The sequence below is a fragment of the Lontra canadensis genome, unplaced genomic scaffold (genome assembly GCF_010015895.1).
Source record: "Lontra canadensis isolate GAN:19392208 unplaced genomic scaffold, GSC_riverotter_1.0 scaffold66, whole genome shotgun sequence".
NCBI classification, from domain to species: domain Eukaryota; kingdom Metazoa; phylum Chordata; class Mammalia; order Carnivora; family Mustelidae; genus Lontra; species Lontra canadensis.
The window spans coordinates 9,374,726-9,399,631 of NW_022631060.1; the positions used below are offsets into that span (position 1 = coordinate 9,374,726).

The window sequence follows — 24,906 nt, forward strand, 5'->3', positions numbered from 1 at the left end:
TGTGGCCAGCGGGGGTGTCCTCACAGCCTGGGGGCTCGGCGCCATGGGAAGAGGCTCCGGGAACCAGCAGGGGCTCCGGCAGAGTTGTACCGTCCCTTCTGAGGGTCCGAGAAGACAGCTGACTACACTTCCAGCACATTGTGTCTGTTACAGGGAGTCCTGAGTCCACCTCCTTCCAAGGGGAAGGGAATCAGGCTCCAGACCTTGATGTGGGGATTGCAAGATATTAGAAGAACACAAGGGACTGTTGGGGCCATCCCTGGACAATTCAGCCTTTACAGACACTGGCTATTCACTGAGCATCTCCATAGTTCCAAGCGTCCAATATCCTACTGGGTTCTCGCACCAACCCCAGAGGGCTGGCATCACAACATCCATCTTACAGACGAGGAGGTGGCGTTCTCTGCTCACTCGGGCCTGTGCGGATGGAGGGTAACGTCTCCTGGGTGTGGACTGGAGGAACAAGAAAGGAAAGGACCTCTACCTTTGACTTCTAAACTTGCATTACAGCGAGCATGTATTTGTGGCTTTTGGAGAGCGGAAGCCTGGAGCCATGGTCAAAGCCACGGCTTACCCTTAGAATCAGGGCTCAGCGTCTCTGGGCATTTCTTTCCACCCAGGGCACATGCCTATTTCGGAAGCCCTCGGAAACCGGCCCAGGAGCAGCTCCCCTGGGCCCCCGCTGGGCCCTCAGTCCTCTCAAGGCAAGCCAGGCCGGAGCTTCCCAGCGCCAAGACCTCCGAGGGGCCACACATCTCCAAAGGAGCCCCTGCACTTGGAAATGAGGCTTGTGAACTGTACCTATGAATTAAGGGAGCGGCCACTGCAGAAGGCCCAGGGTCAGCGGGCAGGGCTGGGTTGTAGAGAAGCTGCAGGTAAACCAAGAATCACCCCAAAGATCAGTCCCACCGCGCCTTGGGAATGGTGGGGGCATGCACAGGTGACCTCCCAGACCCCCATTACAGCCACAAACGTTCCCAGAATTGTGGCTCTTAGGACTCCAAGAGCTGCTTAAACATTCTTTTCGTTGTTGCTCAATTATTTTATTACATAAGTCTGTTTCCTGGAAAATAGGAAAAGAGCACCTGTATTTGCATCCCTGTCTAAGGTTGGGGTGGATGGCTTCTCAAGCCGTCTTTTTAACGACGGACTATCTCCCTCCTGCCCCTTGGGCTGTGACACGCCAGGGACCCCTTTTCCACGCGGAGTTCATTGGTTTTATTGCTTGCCGTAAACTGTGTGTCATGATTTATCCAATCTTCTCACTGACAGTCATTGGTTGTTTCTGGGTTTTGCAAGTATAAACAGCGAGTCCTAATGGCGTTCTTGCACCGGCCTATGTCCCGGGATAAACTCCTACAGGAGGTCTTCTCCGACGTCTTCACAGCCAGGAGAGAGGCTGCCCACCCCAACCGGGATTCTGATGTTCAGGTCCGTCTTCCTCGGGTGCGATTCGGCTCATCTGTGTTCTTCCGTCCCGCGACTCTTGGATTCCCAGAGTCCCACCCAAGCCAGACCCCCGCAGATCAGATAAGGTTCCGAGAGATGCTTCCCGGCCGACCGGAACTTGGCGCAGACCCCAGAGGGACCAGCTGTCACCATCACAACCAGGCCGAGAGCGGTCGGTCGGCTGCAGGAACGATGACAAGAACTGCGTTCTTCTCTCTCCTCCTTCCTTCTTTCCGAACCTCGTGCCCGGCTCCCTCCCCAGCCATCCACACATGTTTTTGGAGAAAATACACAAGATTCTCAACATTTTGATCAAAAGGAACGAGCCAAACCGCGCTCAGAAAGAAGGGGCATCGTCTGCTCTTCCGAGAGGACACGAAAGGTCTTTTCCGTGGCGCCGGGCTGGCGCCGAGCAGCCCGGATCTTCGCGGCCTGGTCTCAAGTCCGGGCACCGGGCGTGGCGCCCCGCGGGGCCCGGCTCCTTTCCCTCCCCGGGGCTGCAGGAAGGGCTCAGGTGGGCCCAGGAGGGCACGCGGTCCTCAGACCCGGCGCCAGGCTTCTGGGAGGAGACCACCCACGCCCGCTCACCCGGGCGCCCCCAGCCCCCCGCGCGCATCGTGCCCGCTCACCTGCGCGTCCGAGGCCGCAGCCACCGCTTCTCCAATTACTCCAGGCCCGCGACCAACACCGCGGCCTAGAGGAGCCGCCCCGAGGCCCCGCCCCAGAATGACGTGAGGCGACAGACGACCAATCGGTGGCGGGCCCTGCGGGGCCGGCATCCCTGCGCCCCGCGATTGGTCGCGCGCCTCGCCCCACCCCCTGAGCTGACTCCGGGCCACCAACCCCGCCACTGCGCTGGGCTGGGGCGTGAAACCGACCGCGAGGGCCCGCCCCGCGGATGGGGGCTGCGGGAGCGCGACCCCGCGCCCCTGTTGCCCCCGCCGGTGGCCGCCCGCGAGCTGCACCCCCTGCGCCCCTTCCCTCGTTCCGCTGGTGCGGCTTCCGAGGCGCGCAGCAGCCCCTTGCTGAGCGTCTGTTGTGTCCGGCGCCGGGTGCACAGCAACCCCCAGAACGGACAACGTCCCTGCTCCCAGGGGTCGGGTCTGTTAGGGGTGGGGGAGGGGAGCTGTAATCAATATGCAATAATCAAACAGGCTCAGATGGTGAAGGTGCTGCGCAGAAGACTGAAGCGGGCAGGGCGGGAGAGGGTGAGCGCGTGAATAGCGGTTTGACCTGGGGGTGTCAGGGAGGGCTCTGCTGGGAGGCCCGGGAGGCCTGCTTCCCCCAGAAGTGAGGGAGATGGAGTTTCCGGTGAGGGTCCCGCCGTGCAGACAGACCTGAGAGGGAAAGGAGCAGCGGCGCTGGAAAGAGGGAGAGGTTGAACTGCCAGGCAAGCGTGGGCCAGATCCGGTGGTAACAACCCACGACCGTCGTCCCGCTTGCCAGGGATGCCCAAGGAGCATACATACTCCTACCTCCGGAGATCAGCCACTAGACAGCGCCACCCGGGCACAGGCCTGACCCTGGGCAGCTTTGCCAACCGAGCAGGCCCTGGGGGGGAGGGCAATTGGAGGTGTCTGCTGGCCCCACTCCCCGCGTTTGGACAAAGTTCTTGTTTGCATCAGGATCTGGCTGGCACAGCTCTGTGTCCCTCACAGACATTTTTTCCCCTGCAGTTTTCTATTTTTAAAAATGTCAAACATACAAGCCAGTTGAATCCTTAGTAAGCGAGCACCCACATACCTAGATTCAGCAGCTTCCAACAGTTTGCCACCTTTAATTTCTTTCTCCCCAACTCAGTCTGTGTCCACCCCCCCACCCCCGCTTCTGTTTCCTGCGGGTGATGTCTTCTTCCTAAATACTTCAGCAGCCACTTCTTACGTAACCAAAACAAGACACATGAGGCTTTGGACATTCTGCGTCCACGCAATGCCATTATCTAACCTATCGTCTGCATTCAGTTTCCCCCATCACCCCACTCCTATCTTTTACAGCCGTTCGTTACAAGTCCGGACCCAGTCAGGAAGCCGCGCTGCACCAGGGGTCAGGGCTCTGTAGCCTTAATCTAGAGCAGGGCCCCGGCCTGCCTGCCTGCCTCCTTTCCTTTCCCGTTCCTTCCTTTCTTCCTTTTTCTTTCCTTTTCTCTCCCTTCCTTCCTTCCTTCCTCCTTTCCTGCCCTTTCTTCTATCTCTCCCTCTTCGTTTCTTCTTTCCTTCCTCCTTTCCTTTTCTTCCTTCTTTCCCTTCCTGTCTGTCTTCTCTCTTCCTTCCTCCTTTCCTTTCCTGCCCTTTCCCCTTCCTTCCTTCCTTTTCCAGCTGTCCGCCACGAACAAGTGGTACTTTAGAGACGGGGGATGTATTTCAGGTGTGAAAGTGCGTGTGGCAGAAGCAGCACCGCAGGTCGGGAGAAGACGACGGACGGTCCGGCCCGTGGCAGGCAGAGTAACTCACACGGGAAACCGGATCCTACCCTAAATGCGCTGAAGAACGACCTGGGTTAAGGAAATGTGAAAACTTGCTCAGTGGCTCGTCCCCAGCGCTCCGGGCAAGAGCGGTGGCACCAAGCGGGCCCAGCGGCCCGGCGGCCCGCTGACCGCTGCGGGAGGGACGCTCGCCGCGAGCGCATGCGCGGTGCTGGCCCGGGCCGCCCCCCGCGCAGAAGCCCGCGGGCGCGAGCGGCGGGCTGGGGCTCTCGTCCTCCCGTGCGGCAGCCGCTGCGGAAAAGAATGAAAACAACGAGTCTTACACGACGAGGGAAGAAGTCCGGCTGCCCAGGCACCCCGGGGGCAGCTCGTGCGGAGGCGGGGCACACAGCAGAGGGCGGTGCGGCGGGCTCCCGGGACCGCGCTCGCGGTGGGGCTGGGGGCCGGGCCTCCCTCCTGCGCAGGCGCGGCCGCGGCCTCGAGCTCCGCGCGCGGGGCGGGGCGTGGGCGGGGCTTGTTGCCGCGGCTGGGCGGTCCGCGGCCAGCCAGACCCGCCCGGCAACCCGGAAGAGCCGCTGCGGTCAGGATGGGCCGGAAGGTGACCGTGGCCACCTGCGCGCTCAACCAGTGGGCCCTGGACTTCGAGGGCAATTTGCAGAGGATTTTAAAGAGTGAGTCTGGGGGCGGCGAGGTGGGGGGAGTGGGAGGACAGAGTAGGGCGCGGGGGGGTGTGTCCCGGGTAGCGGAGCCGGGGTCCGGGGCGGGACAGGTGCGAGTGGGGACGGGGTGTGGCGGGCACAGGTGCTGGGGGAGCGGAGGGACGGGGTGGGGCAGGGGCGGGCAGGGTGGCGGGGTCACAGGGTGGGGGCGGGCCGAGGTCCAGGCCGGCCCCTGCTTCCTTGTGATGCACACACATCCCTGCTCTTTGGAAGGTCGCAGCCCACCTGGGGGCAGATGAGATGATGCATAATGACCGCCCCCCTCGCGGGCCACTCGAATTGGGGTGGCTTCCCGGGCCTGGGGGGACCCCTGGTGTACACTCCTGGTAGGGAAAGCCTGGCTGCAGAGGTAGGGACTGGGATCAGAGGCTGAGGCTTACCTGTCTTCATACCTCTGGGGTCGAGTATGGCTCAGCCAGGGCCCAGCTGCTGAGAGGTGCTGAGTTGCCCATGTTTAGAGGCATTTAAGGGGAGAGCGTGGCCAACCACCAGCGAGGAGGGTGTCGTGAAGAAGTGTCCCAGGAAACATGGTTTTGTAACCAGAGAACTGGTTCCCAACTCAGGCCCGGCAGCTTGCCGTCCACACTCGAGCAACCAGTGATGGGGGGTGGGTTAAGGAGAAAGTTGCTTTATTCAGGAACCAGGCAGCCTGGGAAGATGGTGGACTAACGTGTTAAAGGCCATCTAACCCCTGTCCAGGGGGAGCCCGAGGGTTTCAAAGAGGAAGGTTCTGGAAGAGGGAGGGGGCTGTGTGCGGGAGGAGCAGGTGCCCAGACGGCAGTCAGATGTGGTCGCGACCCTGAATGGACTCACCGGCATCCCCCCTTCCCCTGAGCTGCTCTCGATGTGGTCAGGGTGCATCATCTGGGAGAGCCAGGTCCCTCACCCTGGGAGGCCAGTGGTCTGACGATCTCAAGGAGAGCAGGTTGGTTCTGCGGCAGATCCAGGGACTTAGGTCAGCAAGCGAGGAGCACGTGAGCTTGAAGCAAGTCAGACTTCACGACAGGTGGGAGTGCTGTTCCTGTGTCTGGTGCCTGGAGACCATCCCGGTGGGTAGACTGCGGGAGAAGCCGGCCCCAGGAGGGGAGCAGAGTGAGGGACAAGCCTGGGAGCTTAGAGACTAGGGTGTGGTTGTTGCGAGGGTCCCCATATGGGAGCCTTGGCACCAGCTCATCTGTGAGTGGAAAAGGTCCAACTACTCATACGTACAGCTGGAGCGGGGCTGTCCTGGGCAGCCCCACAGGTGTGCTCATGCCAGGCCGTCTTGCTCAGAGCCACTCCTTGCAAGAGGGTTTGCTAAGAGCAGTAAGAACAGGAGGTGCACGCGAGGGCATCTTTTCAGCAACGTGCCCTAGACCTTCACCCTCAACCTGCTTTCATCTCATCGAGCGCAGAGCAGTCGTTGGAGCGAGGCGGTCAGTGGCCAGAGCTGAGTCTCTGTTCCGGTGGCCTTTCCCCGGCAGGTGGGCACTGGGCCCGCTGTCCCAAACCAGAGGTTGCCGGTGCCCAGTGGTGCCGCTGTAGGCTGCGGTCCTTGAATCCCGCCCTCTCACCGCACTCGTCTTCCACACCTGCCTGTTAATGAGCGACCAGGCTGTGGCTTCCTCCTCCTCCCCCATGCTAAGGGTCAGTCCTGCAGGCCCTGTGTCTCGTTTCCTGCCGGTGTAAGCAGGGTCTGTGGGACAGCCGCTCCTTGGCCGTGTGGGTCGGGGTCCGGGAGATCACTGAGTGCTCTGGTTCGTGGTCTGCTTTTTTATCCCACCTGATGCAGCAGTGTTTCATCCGCCTCCGACCGCGGTGTAAGTACTGAAACTGCTCTTCTCTCTCTTTCTCAGGTATCGACATTGCCAAACGCAAAGGAGCAAGATACAGGCTGGGACCGGAACTGGAAATATGGTGAGAGCTGAACACGGACCCTGCAGGGCAGGGAGGGAGAGGGAGCGGCATCAGCTCCCTGCGGCGGAAACGCAGTGGAGGGCGGTGGGCACAGAGAGGTGCGGCTGTGCGGGCCTGCCGAGGGCCATCGGAAGCCGGCGAGTGGCCTGCTGGTGGCCTGGAGTCCCGGCAGCCGGGCTGATGGCCGAGCCCACCACCCTTCCCAGGCCCTCCCTTTCACGTGGGGCCGTCACTTCCTGGTCTCAGCGTGTCTCCACAAGCGAGTGTGAGTGGTCATTTCCGCTCTGCCTTCTCGCAGCGATCGGGAAGCCGGGTCCTCCTTGTCCCTTATTCAGAAATAAGCAAGCGGTCGTCGCGTTTAAGTGTCTTACGAACTACGGTGGTTTCGTGACAGATGTCAGCGGCCCTCTGGGTTCCCACATGTACAAGTCCTGGCCATTCGTGGGATCGGGAAGTCCCTCCTCGGGCCATGACCCCGCCTCGGTTTCTGGGCTTTGTGTAAACAGAAAGCGTTTCTTTGCCATGTCTTTGTATCTGTCCTTAAGGCCACTCCTGTCCTTCTCCTCGCGAGCTGGACTTCTGTGCTTGGAACCCCAGCTTCAGCTCAGGCTGTGTCTCCCATAGTAGCCAAGGCCTTTTGTACCCTCACTTAACCTGGTCTTCAACTCCTCGGGCCCTGGGGTCCTGGTGTGTCTATGTGACCTCTTCCCCGGGGTCCTGGCTCTGTCTTTATATTTTGTCTGTTCTTCCCACTGCAGGGCTGCCCTCAAGAGCCCTTTCCCCCAGAGTTGTCGTGGCCCAGACACTTCCAGGTTAGGGCCTTGTCCCTTTCTTTGTCCTGTGCTCTCCCCACACCTGGCCCCCAAATCTGGACGTGTCATTTTAAAAGACGGAGGATTTTAGCTACGGGATCCCAGGATGGTATAGTTGTATCATGTCATTTTTAGCCCGCTGAGCAGGCCCCCCTTTATTATTTGCAACGGTTTGCAGAGAGGAAGCTGGGGCAGGACGGGAGCCAAGCCCGTTCGCAGAGCACGCCCACTTCCTTTCCCTGGTGGTCAGGGCTCCAGCTCCCGCCCCAAAAGGGGCACTTGGAAGGGCAATGAGGGGCCGGTGCCCCTGGGACAGGCTGACTTGCGGACCCAGAGGTCCTTTGCCAGAAAGGCTGTCTGTGTTCTTCGGGCTAATTTGGTAGACTTTGCGGATGGACGACTGCTGCCTAAACTGGGCGGAGGGCACTTACAGCCCCCGTTACAGAGTGCCCCTCCAGCTGTCGGCCAGCCCCAGGGCCAAGGGGCCCGCTGATGCCTGCACTTTTGGCATGTGTTACCGTCCGGTGTCCCATGCGGCGCGGGGGCCACCAGGGCACGAGACCCCTGGAACAGGACTCTGCCCAGGAAAAGGCCAGCCCAGGTCTTGAGCCCTCCCCGGGGGCATCTCCTTGATCTCGTTTTCCTCTGAGAACCTGGACTTTCCTTCTCAGAGCCCAAGGCCGAGAGGCCTGCCTTCTAGACGTTAAACATGCAAATGCCCGTTTGTGGAGGTCTGCGTCCGCCTGCACAAGCTTTGCTCGGCACCTGCGCCATCGCTCCCAGGCTGCTGCACCGGAGGAAGGACGCGTTTTTGAAGACTTGAAAGTAGCTTACCGACGCTCTCTGCTCTGTTCCCGGCACACACGTGCCAGGAGACTGCCCGCAAGCCTGTCTTCACGTTTCATGACGTCCTGGAGCTCTGAGTTTCCTGGGGCTGCTGGAAACACAGTCCTACAGGCTGGGTGACTTTAAGCAGCTGGTTCTGGAGGCCAGAAGCCCCAAATCAGGGTGTTGACAGGGCCCTGCTTCCTCCAGAAGCTCCAGGGGAGGACCCATCCTGTCTCGTCTAGCTGTCACCCAGTCCCTTGTCCTGCGGCTGCATGTCTCCCGTCTCTGTTTTCCCGTGCCCCCCCTCCATGTCGTGTCCTCCTCCTGTTGGATTCAGACCTGCCCAAGTCGTTCAGGCTCCTGTCCTCCTTAGATCCTTAATTACCTCTGTAGAGACCCTTCCCCCTAATGCGGTCATGTTCCCGGGCTCTGGAGGTTAGGAGGGGACGCAGGTTTCTGGGGGACGCCGTCTGGGGGACGCTGTCCAGCCTGCTACCAGCATGACCCACAGCCGGAGCTAGGAGTCGCTCTGTGAGCGGTAATGGAAGGATGTTAATGATGCCCCTTGCCTGAGGAGCGTCTTCCTGTGGGTCCGGCTCTGTAGGTCCATGGGATTTGGGCATGTTTACAGTTAAAAAAAAAACAAACCCCATAGGTAGACATGTTGACACAAGTGAGAATTTCTCACTGTAATTTAAAGCTAGAAGAAAGAGCCTGGGGCCACAGGTTTCTTCATTTCCGGGGAAACACATCTTCTGTGGTAGCAGTGATCCTAGCTCGGGTTAGAGAGGGCAGTCTTGGGCTGCACTCCCGCACGCCTGACCCCGATGGCCCGTGGGCCCCTGCTGCTCCCGCAGTGTCTCCCGGGCTCCCCTGCCCCCCTGCTCGCCTCCCCTGGGGCATCTCCGGGGCTCACCCGCCTGCTCCCTTCCTCTGCAGTGGCTACGGGTGTTGGGATCATTACTACGAGTCGGACACCCTCTTGCATTCGCTCCAAGTCCTGGCTGCCCTTCTCGAATCCCCGGTCACTCGGGATATCATCTGTGACGTGGGAATGTAAGTGCCAACGCGAGCGTCGGAAAGGCAAACTCAGAAAATAAGAAAGGTTCAGGGTGCGAGCTCTCCTACGGGAGGGGTGTGGAGTCCGCACATTCCAGATACAAAAGGCCTTCTGTTGAAAAGTGGGTTTTGTTCCCTCCCCGGCCTGTAGACCCCTAAGTCCCCCTCGGAGGCAGCTCTAGGAAGCGGTTTTGCAGATTCCCCCAGAAGCGCCTGTGCGTGGGGGAGCACAGGGTGCACAGCGGGGACGCAGCATTCTCCCTGCCGCGCGCAGACACATGGCACTTTCTCCACTTACTGGTAAGTTCTGGGATGATGCCACGTCACTCCACATCAGCGCGCGGACCCCATGGTTCCATAGGTGCAGGTGTACACGGCACGGGTATGTAGGGGGCGGGGTCCAGAGATGCTGGTGTATACAGTGCAGGTAGGTAAGGGGGCGGGGTCCATACGTGCAGGTGTATATGGTGTGGGTATGTAGGGGGCGGGGTCCAGAGACGCAGGTGTATACGGCGCAGGTACGTAGTGGTCCCCTGCGTCTCCGCTTCCTTGCTCACGGCTCCTGCTCTGATCCCCTCCTCCCTCCTGTAAGGACCTGGTGGCTTTAGTGTGCGGCCCCAGGTAGTCCGGGATAGTCTCCCCATCTCAGGGTCTGTAACAGTCGTCGCATCTGCAAAGCCCCTCTCGCGACGTAAGGTGGTCCGTTCACAGGCTCCAGAAATTAGGACCTGGACGTTCCTGCGTGTCCTGATTCAGGCCGCACAGGGTCTCGGTCCTGCTCTGGTCCTGTTGTCTCCCTCTGGTTTGCCCTTGTCTTTGGTAGCTCTCCTGTGCTCCGCTTTCTTCTGTGGGCTTGGAGTCTATAATCCTATTTTTTAAAGATTTATTTATTTATTTGAGAGAGAGAGCAGGGAGGGGGCAGAGGGAGTGGGAGAGAAGCAGGGAGTCGAATGTGGGGCCTGAGATCATGACCCAAGCCGAAATCAAGTGCCAGACACCTAACAGGCTCAGGGGCCCAGGCGCCCCGTAATCCTATTTTTATTTTTCTGCTTTTTGCTCTTAAAGTGTTAACAGTCATGTTTATAAAGATATTTTCTTTTCAGATCCAGCGTTTATCTGGGCCTATAAGCTTCTGAACAAAACAATAATTATATTCTGACGTCCTTGATGCCTGCCCAGCTCTGCCCTAGCAGAGCACATGGCTTCCTGTGGAGGGGAGGACACGGTGGGGGGTGGGGGGCGGGAAGTGCGCTGTCTGTGGGACGGGTCCAGGCAGAGTGGGGGACACATGTGCTCAGCACCCCCAGCCCCTAGAAGGCCCGCCTCCTAGAAGGGGCACAGGCCGCAGGTCAGGAGGTGTGCTGAAGGAGAACCAGGAAGGCACAGGGGCTGGTGCCTGAGGCCAGTAGGGGATGGAGAGGTGACACGGTGACAGGGCTGTGTGCAGATGGGGGGGCAGCCCGTGGAAGGTCTGAGAATGTTCCAGGAGAGAGGGAGAGTCGGAGAGGGAATGACTGCTGCGTTAGAAGAGTGTTTCTTCTTTGGAGCCCCCGCCAGGGCAGGAGCCCCCTGCGGAAGCTGCCACGGAGCCTTGTGCTTCCCCCGCCAGGCCCGAGGACGCTTCGTATGGAAACGGATATGGGGTCTTGCTGTTCACAGACACGCATGTGTCCCCTCTCTCCGCAGGCCTGTCATGCACAAAAATGTCCGCTACAACTGCAGGGTGATATTTCTCAATGGGTAAGTGGCGGCCGCCTCCTCCAGGCTCTGTGGCCCTTGGCAAGCCCCCGGGAACCGGTGGTCCCTGGAACCACGCAGTCCGTGGGAGCTGTGTGCTGGGCGGCAGCTCCAGAAACGCCCGGTCCTTAATGTCACTGCTTCTGGTCTCTGCCCACCGTAGACCCTTCGGGTATGAGGAGAGAGACCGTGGGGTGGGGCTGCTGGCTGGAAGTTGTTCGAGGGAGGGTGGTGAGCCTGTTTTCCCGGCAGACACCGCACTGTAGCTGCCCGCACAGCACACCCGCTGGGTCTTGCCAACTCGGTCGTCGTCCATTGTCGGGAGGGCAAACCCGTGGGCCGTCCCTGGCTGCCAGACGTTCATCTCAGGCGCCGTCCTGTTCTCCTGCCCACAGGAAGATCCTGCTCATCAGACCCAAAATGGCCTTGGCCAATGAGGGCAACTACCGGGAGCTGCGCTGGTTCACCCCGTGGTCCCGGAGCCGGTGAGTCCTGCTGCCCTGAGCAGGGACGCACGGGTCGTGGCCACTCCGTGGACGCTCGTGTCATGTCTTCCCTGGGCAGAGCCGCGGTCCGCATCCTGGGGGAGGTGCGTGAGGACCCGGGGCACGTTCCTGCCGTTTCGGGCACAACACTCTTGAGGCTGCTGGTTACAGGGCGGCTGCTTTAGTACAGAAGGCTCATCGACTGTGGCCCCTCGAGCATCTGGTGTCTGGGGGTCCCAGCCCAAGGCTTCGGGCTGTCCTCTGCACAGCACACGGTGCGGCAGCACCCCCGGCCTCCCCCACAGGCAGTCCGTTTGTGACAGCCTCGGATGTGTCCTGACTTTGCCAGGTGTGCCCTGGGGGGCACGGTCACCCCCGGGCTGAGAGACCCGCCCAGTGTGCTTGCCGGGCGCCGCTGCTGCTGCAGGTCAGGCTTCCAGTGACGTATCTTCGAATGCTCCATAGTCTTATGTAGGAAGACTTTGGGGTTTTGTGTATTTTGGGCATACAGCCCCTTGCACAGCTCTGGGGGACTTCTCCTCCCTGCCCTGGGCTGACCCACGCCTCACTGTCTCTGAAGAGTTGCTCATTTGCAGGCACATGGCTTCTAGTAGGTTCCAGAGGTTCCCACCACCCCTCCTGAGGTTGACTTCTAGACCACGGTTTGCTCTAAGAGGATGTGATCAGGACAGCCAGGTGGGAGAGATGCACGGGGCTGGGTCTGGGGGTGCACCGCTCTCCCCAGATCTCCACGCGGTCGCCAACCCGAGAGCTCCCCGAACCTCCTTGTTCTCCGTGGTGTTCTGGAGGCTTCGCGACAAGCATGACTGATGCAATCATTGGCCTTTGGCCACTGAACTCCACCCCAGCCAGTGGTCCCTCCCCAGTCCTGGAGGTGGGTCCGAAAGCTCCAACTCCTGGGTCGGCCCCCGGCAACCAGCGGGCCTTTCCCACTGACACCATTAACATAAAAACACCTTTAGGGCCAGCTCAGTGCTGGGAAGACCAAGTCCACTTCTTATGGTAAATTCCAACTTTCTAAGCACGGATCACTGAGGGGGGTTTCTGATACCTTGCCTGCCTGCAGATGTCTTTATGGGGCACTTATGTGTGATGAGTAGTTTCGCAGACTTTTAAAAAACCGTAGGTTAAACAGAACTTTTTTGCATAGTTTTCAATGTGTCCCTTGAAGGATCGTCTTTGGCTTGTGCCCTCGCTGGGGAGAAGCCTGTCACTACTCCGTGTTTTCTTCTCTCCAGGGCTGGTGGAGAAGCTTCTCGTTATCGTTGGTCTCTTAACGTTTTGTTCTACGGGCCTTGGTGTGGGTCTTTGGGCCCTTGTGTGAGGCCCTCTGTGGCCCTGTGACCCTTGGCTTCGGGAAAGGTCGTCCTTTCTGGGCGAGTTTCCGTTCTGGGTTCTGTTTCTGGAACGTCTCTTGATTGGGGATCCGATTTCCTGGGCCATCTTCTCTGGTGGTCTTAGCTCTGACTTCCCACATTCCAGAAGATTCCATCCTCCGACCCTCCATCTCTGCTGGAACCCGCACGTGGCCATCTTCTGAGAGCGCTTTCCCGTTTTCTCGTGCTTGCTTAGGTGAAGCACCAGCCGCACGGAGGGCTTGTCTGCGGCTCTTACAGAGCAGGCGTCTCTGGCGGTGGGAGGTCGAACCCTGCCTCTGCCACCTGGCCGGGCCCCTCGGGGCCAGGAAAGCGACCCGACCTCTGTGCACCTTGGGGCCCGTCATGGCGGTGACCCCGTAGGTGTGGTTGCGGGGCTGATGCAAGTCAGCATGTGAGGCGCTGAGCGCAGCGTGTGGCCGGCGCCAGTGTGGCCTGTCCCTGTCCTCGTGGTCTCCTTAGCTCTGAGAAGGGCGCCGGCGGGCAGTGGGGACGCAGCAGTGTTTGCTGAATGCCTGAAGGCTGCTGCTCAGGGTGGATGCGGGACTCCCGAATCAATAACAACCAGAAAACGTTCCCAGTCCCAGAAACTCAAACGGGCAAATAAAGGTACAGAGAACAAGGGCAGAATTTGACAGAAGCGACGGACGGGCGAGCCGACGCTGGAGAGTGCGAGAACGGCGGCCCGTGTGAGCCGGTGGCACCGTCGGGACGCACCAGGTCCCGGCGAGGGCGCCAGACCAAGGGCGACTTTGCAGGACAGTTGGGCATGGCCTTGTGGGCGGGCAGCGCCCCCCGCCCCCGTGCTGTGAACCTGTGGGCACCTCGCGGGGATGAGGCAGGACGCCCACAGGGAGCCGCAGGCTGGGGACATCGGGGACCGTGTGAGGCACGTGGAAGCTGGGGCAGGTGCACCGGCCGGTGGCCGTCAGGGCGCACAGCTGTCGGCAGGGCCGTGCCTCACGGGCACAGCTTCCAGCTGCCGGGCTCCTCCTGCCGTCCCCGTGTGCACCCAGCAGTGTTGACACGACCGTCGGGACTTCAGTTTTTTTAAAGATTTATTTGTTCATTTGAGAGAGTGGCAGAGCACGAGCTGGGGATGGGCAGGGGACAAGCAGGCTCCCCGCTGAGCAGGGAGCCCGATGCAGGACCCGATCCCGGGTCCCTGAGACCACGACCTGAGCCGAAGCAGACGCTTCACCCGCTGCGCCCCCCCCGGCCCCCTGCTGTCGGGGCTGTGACCTGGGGAACATTTTCTATCTCCTGCTCTCGGATGCTTTCCTTCTGCTGCCTTTGCCGTCGGGCGCCACGAGTCAGGGTCTTTGGTCCTCTTTCCGCCCACGCACCCGTATTTTCTCTTGGGGCCTCATTCCTCTAACCCCGTCCTCTGTGCTGCGCCCGGCCGGAGGCTCTGTTCCTCAGACCTGTGCAGGTCCTGGTGTTTCAGACCCTTTTCCTCGCGCACAGGCTCTCCTGTCTTCCACCGTCTGATCCTCTCTTCTCTGGGATCTGTTCCCGGGGCGTGCTGTCTCTGGGTTTCCTGGGAGCCTGGTGTCGCACGTCCCTGTCATGTGGACATGTGGGTCTCGCCGTGGCTCCTTCAGACGGGCGCTCGCGTGACGAGGCCCGTGGCGGGGCCGCAGCAGACACCGAGCTCGATCCGCCACTCTCTTTGGCACCATTGAAACGACAGAGGTTTTTACCCACAGGCGCCAAAATGGTCTCGATGATTGGGCACGTCCCTGTGTCCCTACCATAGTGACGACCGCATGACAGCTTCAGGCCTGAGGAAACGAGAAAAAACAATCCAGTTCTTGACTGCAGAGAATTTGAGAATCTACTCATTGTCGTCATGTTCTCGGTTGTGCCCCCAGATTTAAGCGCGGTGAGGCAGGCGTCCCCGGGGCTCTGTAGCTGCTCGGGGCAGAGAAGGCTTATGGTGGCCAGGCCAAACGGGTCTTGGCAGGAGTCCGCAGCTAGGTTTTTCCAGAGGGTGTTGGCTGGGCGGAAAGGGTATCCAGCCAGAGAAGGGCATAGGCTGTGCACAGGAGTCAGGTATGGGGTCCGTGGGAGAAGGTCAGGCCAGCCTGAGCCAAGCTCCGGATGACAGGCTACGGTGCAGGGCCTGCACTCATGATGTCTGCTCTGGATGAAGCCCGGCGAGTTTCACTGATCGCTGGTGATCAGTGATCGCTGGCCTTGGAGCAGAGACTGAGCGCGGCGGTGACCGCATACCGTCTCCCGGTGGTTTGCTTTGGTCTCGTCCCCAGTGGGTCCTGGTGGGGGTGGCAGGGAAGGAGGGGAAGGGACAAACCTTGGGGTGGGGGACTCTTCCCTTTAATGAGCGTTTTGACGCAGTGACATCGCCATCAGCAGAGTTGCCCATGGTGGATAGAGGGCTCGCTGTGGGACGGCAGGGTGTCTCGGAGGTCAGCAGGGTCGCGTGTCCCCGTCCCCGTCCTTAGCGCAGGACAGAAGGCAGCACCCTCCGATTTCCCAGCATTATGATTTACTTAAGTAAAAGCTGCTGCCGCCATCCCAGAAGGTTCTTGTGAATTCTCAGAAAAAAGAAATATACGTAACTCCGTGTCTTTGTGGTGCGTCTTGTAACAGCCCATGTGGGGTTGGATCTGTGAACTATTTTTTACATTCAGGCTCTCCGCGTAGCCCTTGGGGAGGCCTGTCACCCAAGTTCTGTGTTAGACTGTCCGTCTCATCCCGCTGGGAGACCGTTTGGTCTTCTCGGAGATGACAGGGTTCGCAGTCGTGTTGGCGGATGTGCTGTGCTGTTCTGGGCTCAGAGACCGGTCGGGACGTCCGGCTGGATTTCTCCTGGGGGGAGCGGGACGGCTCTGCAGAGAACGGCTGTGACATGTGTCTCAGGAGCGCTGGACCGCGAGGCGCGGGGAAGCCAAGTCGGTCGGAGCCCCCGGGCACCGTGGTGTCCGCGAGAACACACCAGAGTTTCCTCTGCTCACCCTATGTGCTTCTCTTCCCCCGACGGGGAGGGTTAAGGCGCGTGCGCAGCTGACAGCCCTCCGCCGAGCCATGGGTTCGAAGCTCAGGGCGGGTCTTTGCTCACGCTGGGACGCCGTCGTCTTGCTTTCTGAGGTGCTCGTCCTCAGGTGTGTGGTGCTTCCCTCCCCAGGCAGACAGAGGAGTATTTTCTGCCCCGGATGATACAGGATGTGACGAAGCAGGTGAGTGTGACTGGATCTCATTTTCCAGCCAGGTGTCCCTGTTCTGGGCTAACGCGCACCGCGTGGGGCAGGACCCTAACCCACCCTGACGGGTGGAGAAACAACACCAAACACGGGGAGAGATTCCTGTACGAGCAGGGAGGCTGGAGCCCCGGGGATGCTGGGCGCCTCCTTTCTCTTACGTCAGGGATGCTCTGCCCGTTGTGCCTCCCCCTCCTCCGGCTCACCTGCCGGGGTGCCAGGGGAGCCGGGGTGCCAGGGGAGCTGGGGGAGGGGTCCCCACCCCACCTCAGTGAGCTCCTTCTTGCTGGGGCTGCTGCCTGGGCCAAGGGACCACCCAAGCAGCCAGCTTTGGGGTTGGGGAAGGAGGGTTCTAGTTGCAAAACTCAAGGAAGACTTTACGAGGCTGCCCGTTCAGTGTGTGACGACCCAGCGTCCAGCTTCTGTCGTGTCTTTAGGACCTGGCCGGCCTGGCCTTCCGAGCTGGGATCGTCTGGTCTGACTCGGGGGCTGCGTCCACACTCTTCCTATGGGAAGCCGCTGGGGTGATGGCTGGAGCCCTGCTCTGTCCACTTCCCACAGGTGGTCGGAAGTTGGGACACAGAGGGTGCTGCGGCGGGGCCCTGCCTTCTCAGGGATCTGCCTGCGGTCCCGTTCTGCTTGCCGGGGTGTCACTTGGCTCCGGCTGCCGTAAGACAGCACCACAGATGGAGGGGACGGTGCTGAATGACAGATGCTTGCCTCTCGGCCCTGGAGGCTGATGCCCAGGAGGCAGGGGCGGGCAGGGCGGGTCCTCCCGAGGCCTCTCTCCTTGTGTGTGGACGGCCGTGTTCTCCCTGGGTCCTCACGGCGTCGTCCCTCGTGCGTGTCTGTGTCCTGATTCCTTCTTCCTGTGAGGACCATGGTCACCCTGGATCAGGGCCACCCCGGTGACCTCATGTTACCTTAACCACGTCCTCTAAGGCCCCTGCTCCAGATACGGTCAGGTTCTGAAGCGCGGGGTGGGCAGCACTCCAACAGGCACAGTTCAGCTCGTGACACTGAGTTCTGTGTCCCCCGATGACTACACTCCAGGTGGCTCACGGCCATTTACAGACTCCCTCCAGCGGACGGCTTGGCCGGGATTCATCGGGGTCTCAGGGACGGGCTTGAGCCACAGCGGGGTCCCTCTCCCCTGATTCCCACGAGATTCCGCCTCCGTTGGCCTCTTTGCCATCAACGGCTTCCTCTGCCTTGTCCCTGGAGGACAGTGGCCGCCCTGGCCTCCGGATGGAGGTTACCTCCACCTGGGAGCCAGACTACGCCTCTGGCACGGGCTTTGATTTGTGAGCGAGGCCCTTCGAGGGGCCAGCTTGGGCTCAGTGCCTTCTGCACGGACAGTCAGGGACGGGCATGGCTGAGGTGACGGCAGGTCTGGTCACCTCCCAAGTGACCCGGACACTCCTTTGACCCTGAACTGCGGCAGTGAGCACATTCTAAAGTCTTCTTGACCCAGAACAGACTCCGTGGGTGTTTGTATGTTCCGTGTGTCTGTGTCTGAAACAGACGTGTCTACTGCAGTCCGGAGAGTGGGATGCTCCCCATTTCATTCTTATGGGATCATGGTATATCCTAAAATCCATCTCAGGGGAGACACACGGGGCTGACATGGAACAGAATTTGCTGTTGGAAGGATTTTGCGGGGTCACTGCTTGAAGGTGGTTCCCTGAATTGGCTTGAGTAACTGTGGGTGAAGGTTGAGGGACGTGTCCAGGAAGAGGGTGAGGACTGCCCACCCTGCTGTGCGCGGACAGTTCAGGCCCCAGAGGAGGGGCAGTGCGTGAGCCCAGCTTTGGATACGTGGTTCACCAGCCTGTCGCTCTGACCCTGGCCTTCTCATGATGGCGTGTGGATTCCAGCCATGCCCACGTGCTCACGTTGGCCACGTGGCCGTCGTGCAGGGGCGCAGTGGTCCCACGGCAACCAGCGGGGGTCCTGGGTGAGGCTGTCCTCACAGCCACAGTGAACAGTGACCTTGTCCGTCCGTGGCAGGAGGCATCAGAGAAGAAAGGGCCACGTTTACACTGTGGCTCTTGCCGTGGGCATTATGGGTGTCTCACACACACACACACACACACACACACACACACATCAGGGAGCCTGGCCAGGGGTTCTATGATGTGCTCCAGGCCTCAGGATCATTTCTTGGCTGAACAAAGTCACACCTTTTCCGTAACTTTGGGATTACAGGTGGTAGCCAAGTTGGACCCATGCCGGCATGTAGCAGTGGTGTCGGCATGACCTGTCAGCATGTGGGGGGCTCAGGGCCTCCACGCCCCTGTCTGGTAGCCCAGGGGAGGCTCTGCGCCTTCCTGGGGAGCTCCTGCCACGCATGGTTGGTGAATGTGGCTCTTGGTGACGGACACGCTGGCCCTCCGGCCCTGCCCCTTGGGCTCTGGGCAATCTTTCTCAGGTTTCCTGAATGAGCCTCGGGTCCTTCTGGGCACAGGGGTGGGACCACCGGGTCAGACCGGCGAAAGCATGGGTGATGCAAAAGGTGCACGGTGCCACGGCTGGCGTAGAGTGGCCTTTGCTAAATGAGACACTTTATTCTTAATAACGTGTATGACTGTGGGGATTTGTGCCAACGGAAGCTTCAAGTGCAGAGTGACACCGTGAGCCCCGCGGCCACATAGAGCACAGCCCACAGCTAGTGAGATGCCCGCTGGTGCCAGGCCGCGTGGGCTGGGACTGCTCCACACTGGGATGGGGAGGAAAAGGGTGGTGAGGTCAGGACACAGCCTGGATGGGCCACGGCCAAGGAGTCTCATGGACCTTGTCCTCCGGCTGCAGGAGACCGTGCCCTTTGGAGACGCAGTGCTGGCCACCCGGGACACCTGCATCGGGAGCGAGATCTGTGAGGAGCTCTGGACGCCCCACAGGTCAGGACCGGCCCCGTGCGTGGAAGCCCTGGTGGAGTGGCCTGGAGACCTTGGGGCTGGGGAGGGCGGGGCGGGCGCGCAGCCTGTCTCTTCCTGTCAACCGCCTCTGCCCGCAGCCCACACGTGGACATGGGCCTGGACGGCGTGGAGATCTTCACCAATGCCTCGGGCAGCCACCATGTGCTGCGCAAAGCCCACACCAGGGTTGATCTGGTGACCATGGCCACCGCCAAGGTAGGCACTAGGCCGCGATGCCGGGGTGTGCGCACTGTGGGCCGGTGCTGCGTCCCCCACGCCTGAGCCCCCGGAGCCCAGGTGGACAAGGCCTGCATGGCAGGTGCCGGTGCCCGTGGCTATGGCCAGGGTTTAGCAACTGTGCACGGACTCCTCTCCTGGGGCCCCACCCGCCTGACCTCATTAAACCCCGGCAACCGGGGAGGCAGGCACTGCCATCCCTGCTCCCTGGAGCAGGACACCTGGCTTATGGTGTCCAGCAGCCGCAGGCTCACTCCCCAGCATCCGGACCTGTCCCCAGGGTCGCGACGCTGGCTGCAGGAGTGCCGCGGGCTCGTTGGCGCTGAGCCAGAGCACGGGGAGTGCCCTCGAGGTGGCCTCTCTCACTGGGCAGCACGGCACAGTCACGGGATAGGCTTGGGGTCAGCGAAGCCAGCGTGGGGTCTCTGCTTTGCCGTGTGGAGTTTGTCTTCCCTGGACTCCCACCTCCTCTGGTCATGTGAGGGCACTGGGGGGCTGGGGGCTGGGGGTGGTGACGGGCATCGGAAGGGCCCGCGGCGTGCGTGTGGTTTCCATGCAGGGGTGCTCTCTCTGGTGTGGCGGGAGGGCTGAGGACAGAGAGGTGAGGTCCCGTTGCCGCGCATGTTCTCCAGAATGGTGGGATCTACTTGCTGGCCAACCAGAAGGGCTGTGACGGGGACCGGCTCTACTACGACGGCTGCGCCCTGATCGCCATGAACGGCTGCATTTTCGCACAGGGGTCCCAGTTCTCCCTGGACGACGTGGTAAGCAAGCGCGTGTGCGCCCCTGGGGGTGACCGCACTGGGGCAGGGGGTGTCTGTGCTGACAGCAGAGTGGGGACCCTGGGGCCCCAGGGAGGATGTGGAACTAGAGCTTCCTCGGGAATAAGCAGGCATCAGTCCTGGTCCCCACAGCGAGGGGGGTCGTTGGCAGGGGACCCACGTCTGCAGGCGCGGAGCACAGGGGAGCTCGGCAGGGAGCTCGAGACCCGCTCACTGTTCCCCACGTGACCAGGCACGCGTGTGTCTGTGCTAGCTGTAGGCCTGATGCCACCGGGCCCCCACGTCCCCCTGCCCCCACGTCCTGGGAGCCCGGATGCTCCTCCGGGGGGGCTTGTCGCCGTGGGGCTGTGTGGCTCACTGGACACAGCCAGCCGGCCGTGGGCAGGCGTGTCTGCACGGGAGCTGTGGGTGCGCTCAGAGGGGTGTCACCACAGTCCGGGTTGGGTCAGGGACCAGGGGGTTGAGCCAAGGGGGCCTGTACGGAGCTGGTGGACACTCGCCCTCCTCCAGAGGATGTGGGTCTGGGCGCCGTCTGTCCCACTAGCCCATCTGGCCACGTTGGACGTGAATGTCCTTCTCAGTGGAGGCGGCTGAGAGAAAGTCCTTGTGGAGAACTGTTTGCTTTTGCTTTTGTTTTTGGTTTTTTGCTTTTAAATTCAAAACAAAAGGAAATGGCTATTATTGCCAGGAACGGACACAAGTGTGGGTCCCGCCGCAGGCCCGGAAAGTCAGCCCCGCGACATCTGCCATCTTCACTCGGAAGCCACCTGCCTGTGGGGACGGGGGAGACGCTGATTCAGAGGGAGGGGTGGCCGCGCGAGCTTACTCACGTGGAAACTCCCCGCAGTCCTGCCAGAACTCACATCGGGGAGGTGGCGTCTGGTACCTCCGCGGCCTTGCTGGGGTTGTGGGCAGGGCAGTGGTTATAAAACTGCTCTGGGTTTCGGAGCGGAGCTAGCAAGTTCCACGATGCCTCCTGGCCGGTGCAGGGCAGGAGCTCGGCTGCAGGGGCGCTCCCTGCCTCCCAGCTGACCCTCGGGCAGCGCTTGCTGTGTGACACTGTCCCCAGAGGCCTGCAGGTGTCTGCATTGGTCACAATGGAGACGGGAGGGTTTGACAGAAAGGTCAAGTGCTTGAAGAAGGCAGTGTGTCGTCTTCTGTCCCGCTGGAATGCCCAGCTGTCTTCAGGCCAGGTCGACGCGGCCAAGACGCCGGGCCGCACATCAGAGCCGCAGGCACCTGACCCGGGACTGACTGGCAGCGCACGGGGGGTCACCTGCACCAGGAACACCAGGTGCGCGGGCCCCTGCAGGCTCTGGGCCTCAGCCAGGCCTCACGGTTGGACCCTGGGGACCCTGTGTTTTAAGCACACGCCCAGCTGATTTGTAAGTGCACAAGAACCCGAGGGCCGTTGCCTCCTGTCTCCCCAAGGGGGCTCTCGGGCCGGAATTCTCTGATTCTGTCCAAGCGTGCAGGGAGAGAGGCCATCGCAGTCCTTGGGCCAATGGCCGTGCCGTCCTGCCACTTCCTCCGTGATCCACCTAAAATGATCAGAAGAAATTGTGTGGCACGCAGGGCCATCGCACAGAGCGGCAGAGCTGCTGCCCCCTCCCCAGGACGCGCTTCTCGGGCTCTTCCAAACCTCGCAGGCCGGCTGGCTCCTTGGCAGCCTCCCTCAGGTGTTTCAGTGGACGCTGACCCGTCCTGGGGAAGGTGGAGTGGAGGTGTCCTGTCACGAAAAGGTTCACATCGTCTGGCCTCTCTTTGTTTTCTGTGGCCTCACACGTCCCTTGGCTTTGTCCTGTGGAGAGCCCTGTGGCTTTGGTGGCCCATCACTTTGGGAAATGACAGGGAGACCAAAGGACACATGCGTTCCATTTTCTCTTTCTCTTTGTGGGTGTGTCCAGCTGGGGTCAGGCCTGGTGTTGACGACAGCAGCTGCCCACAGGCCCGTTCACACGAGTGTGGGGGGCCACAGCCCCCGTGTCGTGCGGCGCGCAGGACTGGCTCTCGCTGCCCCAACTTGCCTGTAGTGACAATGTTCTAGTGACGCACTTTGACAAGGAGGTGTTTTTCACAAAGAAAGACATAAATGAATCAACCTTTTTTTTTTTTTTGCTGTTTTTTGAAATGTTATTTTTTTTCTCTTTTGTGGTATTTTTGTATTCTTAACACTCCTGTCTCATTTGGGTATGAGGGCAGGGACACGTCCCCACGATCACACAGGCAGCACCTCCCGGCCCCGCGTGTGGCTCGCCGGGGCTGTGGTCCAGCTCCCTGCCGTCCTCCAGCCTGGCTTCCTCTGTGTGGGCTTGGATCTGGGGTCGCCTCTCCTCCTGGGTGGGGGGCGGCGGCAACAGCTCCAGCCGTCTCCTCTCCGCGCAGCCCGTGGGAAGCAGGGAAGGAACCCTTGCTCCTGAGCATCTCAGAAGTCTGTGGCAGACGTGGCAGACGTGGCCCTGTGCCGTGACTGAGGCAGCACCGCCACGTGTCTGAGTTCACTGGAGGCTGTGGGGGCAACAGGGAGAGGGGAGGGTGTCGGGTCAACCGCAGCACCGGCTGTCCCCTCTCCCTGGGCCCCCGGGAACGTCCCTGCCTTGGAAGGTGTGACTCTCGTGTGTGATGTGGCCCACCTGTGAGCACGGCCAAGTGTGCTGCGGGAGTGGGGGGAGCGGGAATCACGCCTTCTCTTTGACCCCTTCTCCAGGAGGTCCTCGCCGCCACGTTGGACTTGGAGGACGTTCGAAGCTACAGGGCGGAGATTTCATCTCGAAACCTGGCGGTGAGTCCACGGAGGCCCACGGGTGCTCCGCGGCGCCCCAGGGACTCTTCCTGAGCACGGGACCGAGCTGCCGTGGCCGCGCCACACCGTGCTGCGAAGGCTTCTGGCACGTTCACGGGGAGGCACAGCCCTCGGCTCGGCACAGCAGCACGAACAAACCTGGAGCCGCGAGGCTCCCTCTGGGCCCCCTCCGCCCCGCACAGCCACCAGCCTGCTTTCGGGCTCTGGGTTTGCCCGTGGTGGGCGGGGCGCAGGGGTGGGATCGTGTCTGGCTTGTGTCACGGAGCAGCACGTCTAGAGGATGTGTCTGTGGTGATGACCGGCCCCTGCGGAGGGCACGCGGCCCATGTGTCCTTCTGTCTGATGAACGGACACTCCGCAAACGTGTTTGGGTTTCTGTGCGAGCGGCTTCTCTTGGGCCTGCGCCCAGGCGGGGAGCTGCTGGGCCGCGCGGTCACTCCGTGCCTTCGTCTTTGAGGGATTTCCAGACTGTCCACAGCAGTGGCCCCCCGACGCACGAGGGTCCCAACGCCAGTCGGTCCCGACAGCTTCCAACTCCAGCCGTCCCGCGGGGAGCGAAGGCTCGGCCGAGGTCTGACACGCACTCCTGCGGGCCTGCTGCCGCACCGGTGTCATGTTGTCGTGACTGTCCCTCCGCAGGCCAGCAAGGTGAGCCCCTACCCCCGTGTGAAGGTGGACTTCGCCCTCTCGTGCCGTGAGGACCTGCTGGAGCCACCGTCGGAGCCCATCGAGTGGACGTACCATAGTCCCGAGGAGGAGATCAGGTGGGACGCCTGTGTGAGCTCAGGGCGGGGTGCTGGTCCCAGGGTGCCCCCTTCGCCCGCTGTAGTGGTTTGCACCCTGCGGGGGTGTGGGGGCCAGAGCCGTGTGGGCAGCTGGTTCCAAGACCGTGCCCAGGGTGACCGCTCTGCGGGGAGGCCGGGCGGCGGCGGGGTGGAGGGCGTGGGGGGCACAGCCAGATGGCCTGGCTTCCTCGCCCAGCCGGGCTGCTTCCTTGTGCCGGGGCCTTGGGCACGGACGCCCTGCCTGGCTTTCCTTTTTGTGTCTCAGTTTTTCTGTTTGAAAACGGGGCCAAAAGATAATCACCTACTTCCCGGGGCGGTTTGGAGACAACAATGTGTTAATTCCCATGAAGTGCTTATCACAGAGACTTGGTGAATCGGGGGCCCCTCCCCCGGCCGTTCTCCCGGCGCTGCTCCTACCGTGGCACATGGCCCAGGTGAACTGCCGACGGGGTCAGCGGCTCCCGGCCTCATGCGCCCCCTTGCTCCGCAGCCTCGGACCCGCGTGCTGGCTCTGGGACTTTCTGAGACGCAGCCGGCAGGTAAGCTTCCCCGTGTTCGTGTCTGAGTCTGGCAGGCTGGGAGTCTGTCCGTCCCGCTGCATCCGTCGGCTGCTTAGTCTGCACAAGGCAAAGGACGAAGGGCCTCTGGAGGTTTGGTTCCGTCTTTGGGGTCCTGTCTGGTGACCCTGAGCGCGACGGGACAGCATGTCCCAGTGGTTCCGTGCGTCTGCCGTCTGCCCGTGGAGGACGCGTCCTACGTGCCCGTCGCACTGAGAGGTCCCTTCCCTCTAGACGATCCGTCGGAGACGTGTGTCTTTCTGCCCCCGCATCTGTGGGCGGAACGAGGCTAAATTCGGGGTGCGCTGCTCCGCCAAGGCTCTGCTCACCCCTGCCTGTGCTTGGCCCATTCCAGGCCGGGTTCTTCTTGCCCCTGAGTGGTGGGGTGGACAGCGCGGCCACCGCCTGCCTCGTCTACTCCATGTGCCGCGAGGTCTGCGAGGCCGTGAAGCAGGGAAGTAGGTAGCATCCGATGGCCGAGCGAGGCTCCGGGGTAGGGACCGGGCTGAGGGGGACCTCGGGTCCCCGCCATCGCGGGTGAAGGGGGCTCTGCAGACGCGCTCAGGTGGGGACAGCCGGCCGTGAGAGCCCCTCCCTGGGGCTCGGGCCCGCGTGGCCGTGGCCATCAAGGCCGCTGTTGCTGTTGGGCACTGGCCGTGTGGCCTGGGCCTTGGGCTCAGGCAGACCCGGGTCAAGATCCTCCCCCGCGCACGCTGCGTCGACTATCCCCTTAACGTGCACGCCGGAAACACTCCACATGGGGAGACGTTGCCCGGGCGAAGGGAGGGCCTGGGCTCTG

General features: G+C 61.4%; 1 protein-coding gene across 3 annotated transcripts in view; it reads left to right on the plus strand.

Moving 5' to 3' along the window:
- Nucleotides 1-4,398: 4,398 nt before the first annotated feature.
- The window catches only part of NADSYN1 (NAD synthetase 1), a 33,076-nt gene continuing 12,568 nt past the window's right edge, over nt 4,399-24,906 (plus strand). For 2 of the 3 annotated variants that reach the window (XM_032879743.1, XM_032879745.1), the window contains exons 1-13: nt 4,399-4,542; nt 6,426-6,486; nt 9,066-9,182; nt 10,872-10,925; nt 11,318-11,407; nt 15,953-16,004; nt 18,837-18,925; nt 19,042-19,159; nt 19,813-19,944; nt 22,670-22,744; nt 23,405-23,529; nt 24,041-24,089; nt 24,463-24,565. In XM_032879743.1, coding sequence (XP_032735634.1) covers nt 4,458-4,542; nt 6,426-6,486; nt 9,066-9,182; nt 10,872-10,925; nt 11,318-11,407; nt 15,953-16,004; nt 18,837-18,925; nt 19,042-19,159; nt 19,813-19,944; nt 22,670-22,744; nt 23,405-23,529; nt 24,041-24,089; nt 24,463-24,565 — 1,150 coding nt within the window. In that variant the 5' untranslated portion in view covers nt 4,399-4,457. The remainder of the gene's footprint in view (nt 4,543-6,425; nt 6,487-9,065; nt 9,183-10,871; nt 10,926-11,317; nt 11,408-15,952; nt 16,005-18,836; nt 18,926-19,041; nt 19,160-19,812; nt 19,945-22,669; nt 22,745-23,404; nt 23,530-24,040; nt 24,090-24,462; nt 24,566-24,906) is intronic. The other variant, XM_032879744.1, reaches the window with a different exon arrangement.